The sequence below is a fragment of the Siphateles boraxobius genome, unplaced genomic scaffold, assembly GCF_051911475.1.
Source record: "Siphateles boraxobius isolate OS27281-9 unplaced genomic scaffold, OSU_SipBor_1 11, whole genome shotgun sequence".
Classification (NCBI taxonomy): Eukaryota; Metazoa; Chordata; class Actinopteri; order Cypriniformes; family Leuciscidae; genus Siphateles; species Siphateles boraxobius.
In genome coordinates, this window is record NW_027508711.1 from 9340001 (window position 1) to 9347302 (window position 7302).

At 36.8% G+C, this 7302-nt stretch overlaps 2 protein-coding genes across 3 annotated transcripts in view; both read left to right on the top strand.

The window, feature by feature from the left end:
* Window positions 1-1002, top strand: part of srsf1b (serine and arginine rich splicing factor 1b) — a 7899-nt gene extending 6897 nt beyond the window's left edge. Inside the window, exon 5 of one of the 2 annotated variants that reach the window (XR_013190130.1) lies at window positions 436-1002. The gene's annotated coding sequence lies outside the window, so the exon portion shown is untranslated. The other variant, XM_077194953.1, reaches the window with a different exon arrangement.
* Window positions 1003-1627: 625 nt separating this feature from the next.
* Window positions 1628-6530, top strand: dynll2b (dynein, light chain, LC8-type 2b). The gene is made up of 3 exons (XM_077194968.1): window positions 1628-1787; window positions 5289-5425; window positions 6037-6530. The coding sequence occupies exons 2-3, from the start codon at window positions 5294-5296 to the stop codon at window positions 6172-6174; spliced, it is 270 nt and encodes an 89-aa protein (XP_077051083.1). The 5' UTR covers window positions 1628-1787; window positions 5289-5293; the 3' UTR covers window positions 6175-6530.
* Window positions 6531-7302: the final 772 nt, after the last annotated feature.

Genomic DNA, 7302 nt, shown 5'->3' on the forward strand with positions numbered 1-7302 from the left:
TTTGGGTGTTTCATTTTTAAATCCAAAAACATTTTTGCCTGTTGTCCAAAATGTACTGGGATTTGGCCACTGTTGATCTCCTATGTAGATTTATCACTAGACAAGATTGCCATGTCTAGTGATTGCCATGTGCAGTTGTTCTCATGTAAATTGTGTATTTGTCAAGAGAAAGTGTCTGTTTTTCTCTAGTTAGTTTTGCTCGTTTTTTCAATGAAAAAAGCACAATTAAATGTGTTTAGGAGGTGCTTTAAATTTCTTTCGGAGCATATCATAGTCTGGTATCCTTTTTTTGTAATTTACCCACAAAAAAACGGGAATAAAATAAAATACCGCTCCTATGATCAATTTATAGAAGCTTTAAATGATAGAAGCTCTTTATTTAGCTGTGATTCTAACTTGTTACCTCCCTCTTTTTGATTTTGCTGGTATTTAAAGGTTTGGATTGGAGGAGGGGCTCACTGTGTCCCGATCCTTGGAGCCGGATCATTGGATCAGTTCAGGATCAGGAGCAGAATTAGGCTTAGGATAAGGATGGAAACATACATGGAGCGGGATCAATTTACCGGGAACCATAGGAGAGGATCCCAACCCCAGCCCCGCATTCCCCCCACCAAACACAGTTAAAGGATACTTGACGTCGTAATTGGCTTCTCTAGAACCAAATTATTATTTTTTTCTTTTTCCGTGGAGCCCAAATGATGCGCGCGCAGAAGGGATCCAGGTGCCTCTTTTGTTTTTGTGAGGAACCAGAAGGCTGGATCAGTTTGGATGGAATCGGCATGAGGAGCGTGGTAAATAGAGGGGAATTAGTGGGAGGGTGGGATAATAGGCACTTTTTGAAGGGGATGCTGTAGTTTATTTAGGGTTTCAAAAAATTACCTTTCAAATTACATTTGTTGGCATTTGCTGTGTTGGCAGTGGTGTTTCTTTGCCCCCACAAAATTGTAGTGTTTTTTTCTCTCTTTGACCCTTCTTTAAATAAAGATTGAATGTTCAATTAAAGCACCTTTTGTTCTCTGCTTCATTTTATTCTGGACATCAGTTACTTATCTTAGCGGAATCAGTAACTGATACAATAAAAGTACAAATATATGTAGTGTTTATGAAATGCCTGACACACTAGATTGAGGTAATTTATACAGATGTAAAGTATCTCTTTTGTCAATAAATTAGTGTAGTGGACCAATAAGGGGTTTTCAATGGTAGTACTAAGCTAAACTGATAACGTTATATATCGGTATATCTAAGTAGTGCCACATAAAAAAAGCAGCATTCTTGAAAATTGTCTTCCCATGTAGCTGTAGAATATGTGAACTCGTAGATGAAATTGTCCTCAGTTAATTCCAAAAGTGAACAGTCTACACAATATTTAAGGTAAGAGACATAACTTAAGTAACCACTAAGTAACATACAAACTTGACCTCATATAGTGTAAGTAAATCCAGTAATACCTCTCACAGGAATAAATACCTTTGGCCCGAGGATGTGGGATTCTGGGCCCTGGTGCATTGTGGGATGAAATAAAATGCGGGCAGTAAGACGCTAGTGGAAAACGCTCGTAACACGCGGGTAGAGGCTCTACGTAAGCCAATCAGAGAGTCGGTGCAGTGCGGTGGGCGGGGACACCTCAGTTTTCGTGACGCTAAGTTGGATGTGAGTTACGAGCACAGCCGCATGGGTAGAGTTACTTACGACTGACATAGTGGTTAGTGAAGTCAAGCGTGAACGCAGCGGCTCAAAAAAAGCCTGAGCTAAACAGTATTCCAGTGTAAAAGCATCAAAAGAGGGTGAGCAGTGTGGATTTATTTACTATGCATGCATCCGACGTGTTGACCATAGAGCTTGTGAGAAAAATAATGTATTTAAACATTTAGATGCATGTGGGGAAGTTTAGTAATTAGCGCTGTATTCAGATGAAGCATCATGGACGCAGCGCGATCCGCTACCTGTACTTTGCAGCAATTATATTAGACGTTCGCATTTTAATTTATTATTGTTGGATGCGGACTTCATAGACGGTTTGGGGAGGAAATATTCTACGCAGAATGTTTTTATCGAGAATAATTAGGGCGGTGGCGTGAAATGAAAGTTACAAGTGCTCGGCGTCTGGAGAAAAATGTTACGTAATTCTGCCAATATATGAGAGCATTGAAAGCAGATGCTGAGGACATCACCACTGTATGGCTTTAATGGACACATCTGTGGACACCAGAGTCCAGCCAAAGCCTGTTTTATGGCAGCACTTAGGTGAAAGGTACTCCAATTATCCTTGTGAAATATAGCCACAGCTTGCAACAAATATAACAAAACATCAGCCTTCTGTGATTCCCTCTACATGACCTTTTCAAAGGCAGACACCTGTGCTGTGTGAATTATTAATTGTGCTTTGCAGCATAATTTACCTCCACTTTAATTCTTCCCAATGAAATTTAATTCTTAGCTTATGCGTCTTGTTACTTGAGCAACAGCTCAGGGCATTCAGCCTTTGTACATTACTGTCTTAACAGTCAAGTCAAGTCACCTTTATTTATATATCGCTTTTTACAATACAGATTGTATCAAAGCAGCTTCACAGTGATAACATGAAAATAATATAACAGAGTTTGTTTCTAAAAGAAATTTGCGTCAACGTCCACTTAAGTAAGGCAGATCAATAATATTATTGAATATTAAATGTCCCCAACTAAGCAAGCCAAAATTATAGACCGATAATTGGTTTGCCCAATATTTTTACAGATAATTCACAACTATTCTACTTTGGTTATCAGATCTTTTTTTTTTTATTCTTTTTTTTTTAGTTAGTTAGGTAATCACAGAAATAAAACTAATTTTAAAATTATACATATATCAGTTACTTGAGACTTGAGATGTTTCTTCAAACATGCCTCCCATGAGCCATTGGCCAGTCAAACATATAGTCCCGCCCGAAAGGCCCAAACTTATGTGATTGGTGAGTCACTTTTGATGGTAACACATTGTTTAAACTGTTGAGGCAAATTAATTTGAGGGTCCGTTTACACGACAACGCTGTACTTAAAACAGAAAAGTTTTTCCTTTTGCTTTTTTTTTTTTTGCATACAGGTGACAATGTTGTCAAAACTATCCCCTTTCACACGGATACGCAAAAACGATTAAAAACACTGTATTCTGCCTGGCCAGTAGTTGGCGATGTCACTTTGTAAAGAAACAATTCTCGCCTATAGACTGAACATATAATATGCATGCGCTTGACATCATTTTCACAAATTCATGTTTTTCGTTATTTACGTGGGGATGATGTTGTTTTCAAAAACTTGCACTTTGAAACCCGTTTTCAAAAGTTAAAGTTTTTATGCCCCCAAAACTCTGTTGTTGTGTAAATGAGTGGCCAAAACACAAAAAGTTTTCCATTTTTAGTTGAAAAACGGTGTTGTGTAAACGGCTCTTAAGTTTTATCTGAATGCTATACAGGGATAGGTGGAAATTAAATTACGCGCTTCTGCTATGATGATTATTATTATACAAATACTAATGTACAAATTTTTTGTTTTGTTTTTTTTGTTATTGTCTAAAAAGCAGAAATGAAACTAATATTTAAATTCTACTTATAGGTTACTGGCCACATTTTTCAAACACGCTCCCGTGTGCCATTGGCCAGCTAAACAAATAGTCCCACCCTATACTTATGCGATTGGTTGAGCCAGTTTTGTTTTGACTTTTTTACATTTATCTGCATGCTAAGCAGGTATAGGAGAAAGTTAAATTGCATACTTTAGCTTCATGAGTCAAAAGCAATATCGGTCAATCTCTAATTTTAAATGGCAGTTTACTGAATACAAATGATTTGAAATGTCTCTGATGTAACTGACATCTCTGTTGCATATGCATTTGGCCTTGGTTTGGTTTAATTTCAGTAAATCGAGCTGGATAAAGATCTGTGCTTTCTCATACGTCCTTCTCACTGAATGGATTTCATCGACCTCCTCCCTCTCCTGGGCCCAACAGTGAGTGCCTGACAGTCTTTTGCAGAGGGAGCTGATTGAGGTGGCCTCCTTTTTGTCAAATCGTGACTGTACGTTTTCATTTTTAGTAGATGCACTAGTTCCTTTATAAGCTGATTGGAAAGCTGGATGACTCCGTAAACTCAGACAGGTCCCAGAGGTAGACCATTTACATCTTTATTTGCCATTAAAAGAACTGCCAAGCAATTATAGTGACTCAGGCCCATTTTTATTTATATGTAAGTGAAGGCCTTGTGCAAAATATTTCAAATTTTTGAAGTTGCTGTCTTGGCCAAGAATAAAGCAACAGAGCTTTTGATGCAAGCGGACGAGGATGGATTATTATAGAACGTTATGAGCTTTAAAAGTATTATTTTTTTATTATGTCTACTACACATGTAATCAAGTTTGTCCTCGTCAACATAAAAAAAAACTAAGTAATTTTCTGATATTAAAATACTTTCTCATCACAACTTAATAGGCAGGCAACTATAATGAAATTAAACTGTCAAATATTATCCTTGTATTGTATTTTATCCTTATTTTGTAATCATTATGAGCACAAGTTGTAATTGTGTTTGTGTGTCTGATTAACTGAATACATGATGTTAACTAAGAGCATAACGTATTGTTATTGCTGTATATTACTGCCATGTGAACATTTATTATACACATCTCTGGTTGATAACAGAATACTTCCTAATTGTAATATTTGAAACAAGCATATTCTGTATGCTGCTTTGAAACTGTATGTATTGTGTAATAAACTATAATACATAAAACTGTAAACTTAAATTATAAGTAAGCCTTTGGTAGGTTAAAGGGATAGTTCACCCAAAAACGAAAATTGCCATTTACTCTCCCTCATGTTTTGTCGTCTTAAACCTGTATGAGTTTCTTTCTTCTGTTGAACAAAAAGAAGATATTTTGAAGAATGGTGGTAATCAAACAGTTGAACAAATATAGGTTTGGACAACATGAGGGAGAGTAAATGATGACAAATGTTTTATTTTTTGGCGAACTGTCCCTTTAAGATTTGTTGACATCCTGAAGCAGCAGCATTGGCTAAACCAGTTGAGGGGCGGGACTATCTGTTTTTCTGACACATGGCTGATGAGGGGAGTGTTCGGGAAACCAGTTTTTCCCCAATTCTGTTTGATGATGATGGTAGTGGCACTGTTAAACGAGAGAGCTTTTGATTTAAAAAGCCAATTCAGCTTGATGGTCCAGGTTCTTCCTTGTTCTTCTGACTTTATAAGAGATGGTCAGTGAATCTCCTTTGCGTTTTCTCTTTCTTCATATTCACAGCCATCATGACTGACAGGAAGGCAGTAATAAAGAACGCTGATATGTCTGAGGACATGCAGCAGGATGCAGTGGATTGTGCCACACAGGCCATGGAGAAGTACAATATTGAGAAAGACATTGCTGCATATATCAAAAAGGTCATCCACAGAACGTTTATGATTGACACCTCCACAGACTTCATCAGCAATATTTTATCTTTAAGATTTAGAAATGTTCATTAAAGCAGGGCTCAGTTATTGTTTAGTCTCAAATTATTTTTATACATCAACTTAAGTTAAACTAGCTAATGCACTTCAAAATTTGAAGTTAATGTTCAGCTAAATGTTTAAATGCCTCTCACATTAAAATGTATTTTCAAATTAAATTTTAATGAAAAGTGTATGTACATAATTAATGATTATTTTAATGGCTTTGCAATATAAGCACCATAAAGTATGTAAAAATATGAATCTGGTACTATACATGTTATAGGTATGAGCAAGTTTGAAGACCCCTGCGGTTCTAGGGATCAGTGGATCTCAACATTTTTTACTTGAAGGCCACAACAATATTTGAAAGCGTATAATAGAAATATGTATTTGTTATAAAAAAAAATAACAACCACATAATAAGAAATACCTTGATTTTTAGTTGATTTGGTCTATCATTTTAAGTTATCTTGGGGCCCGTGATTGAGAACCACTGTTCCAGAGTATTGAATTCTGTTGGTCTTACTAAAGTATACATTACTGTTCTTGCTTTTCAACAGGAGTTTGATAAGAAGTATAATCCAACATGGCATTGTATTGTGGGACGGAACTTTGGCAGTTACGTGACGCATGAAACGAAGCATTTCATCTACTTTTACTTGGGTCAAGTAGCCATTCTACTCTTCAAATCGGGCTGAGAGGAAAACTGTCGTTTGTGGAAGTTGGACATCAACTCCAAACCTGGACTGTGACGCACTGATGGCTTGAGCCACACTCAGATTACACACACACACACACACACACTTTCATTCTCTTTCACATACACACTCATGAATTTAGCTATAAAGGCTGTGCATAAATGCATGGACGTGTATATTTAATTTGTATATGTTGCAATACAGTAACCTTTTTTGCTTTCTGTAGTTGCACGAGATGACGCAACAAGATGATTTTTTTTTCGTTTTTTCCAAGTCCAAATTTGTTTTGCACTGAAGTTGTACAAAATGCTTTGACCGCTGCCTTTAAAGTATATTAAAAATTGATATGTCATACATATTTTTGGTAAGAAGTGATTTTTAATTTATTTTGTAGATCCAAACACAGGATTATCTGCATTTGGTTCCTAAACCCTTCAGTTATATGATGTGAAATTTACCCAACAGCCTTTTTAATGTAACATGATCAATTGTCTTTATTTGCCTCCTATGAAGTGCAGCTGAAGAATTGGACTAACTTCACTATCTCAGCAGACAAGGGCACTCGCTGCATGCATTTTTGCTGAGGTAGGGAGTATTCAGGCTGTTCGGTTACTAATGAGCAGATCTGTCTGGAAACAAGGGGCCATTAATGGGATGCAGTACCTCTCGAATTTCAAGGACACACATTTACTAAAGGCTTTGCTGCTTTTATGCCCCTCTTATGAAAGTATACATTTAAAAATGTCAATGATCGCCCTCGCAAACCCTTTGTCATGACACAAAAGCCCTCCTAGGCGAGTGGCAGTCCACTCTAAATATTTTATACAGTGATGAGTGAAGTCTTTCTGTAGCTTTGCCTATTGAAGATAATGTGCTGTGTTGATGGCCAAACTCCTACCACCTTGTTTGTCACTTCAAATGTAGTGATGTAGCCAATCAGAGGAGAGATATGAAAATTTGATTGAAAAGTCTTGAGGGAACCCATCTTGGCAGTACCATATAGCTATATATTACTATTAAGAACCCATGTCAGCTTTTGACAAGATTACTGCTTGTCAGGACATATCAAAGGTTTATCTTTTAAGTGGCTTTTTCCAACAAGTCATGAACCAAATCAATAAGCTACGA

What these genes read in the sequence shown, in the direction of transcription:
- dynll2b (XM_077194968.1), top strand. Translation starts at nt 5,294, where the DNA reads ATGACTGACAGGAAGGCAGTAATAAAGAACGCTGATATGTCTGAGGAC. An exon ending in TTGCTGCATATATCAAAAAG is followed by an intron (nt 5,426 to 6,036) that starts GTCATCCACAGA and finishes GCTTTTCAACAG; the next exon opens with GAGTTTGATAAGAAGTATAA.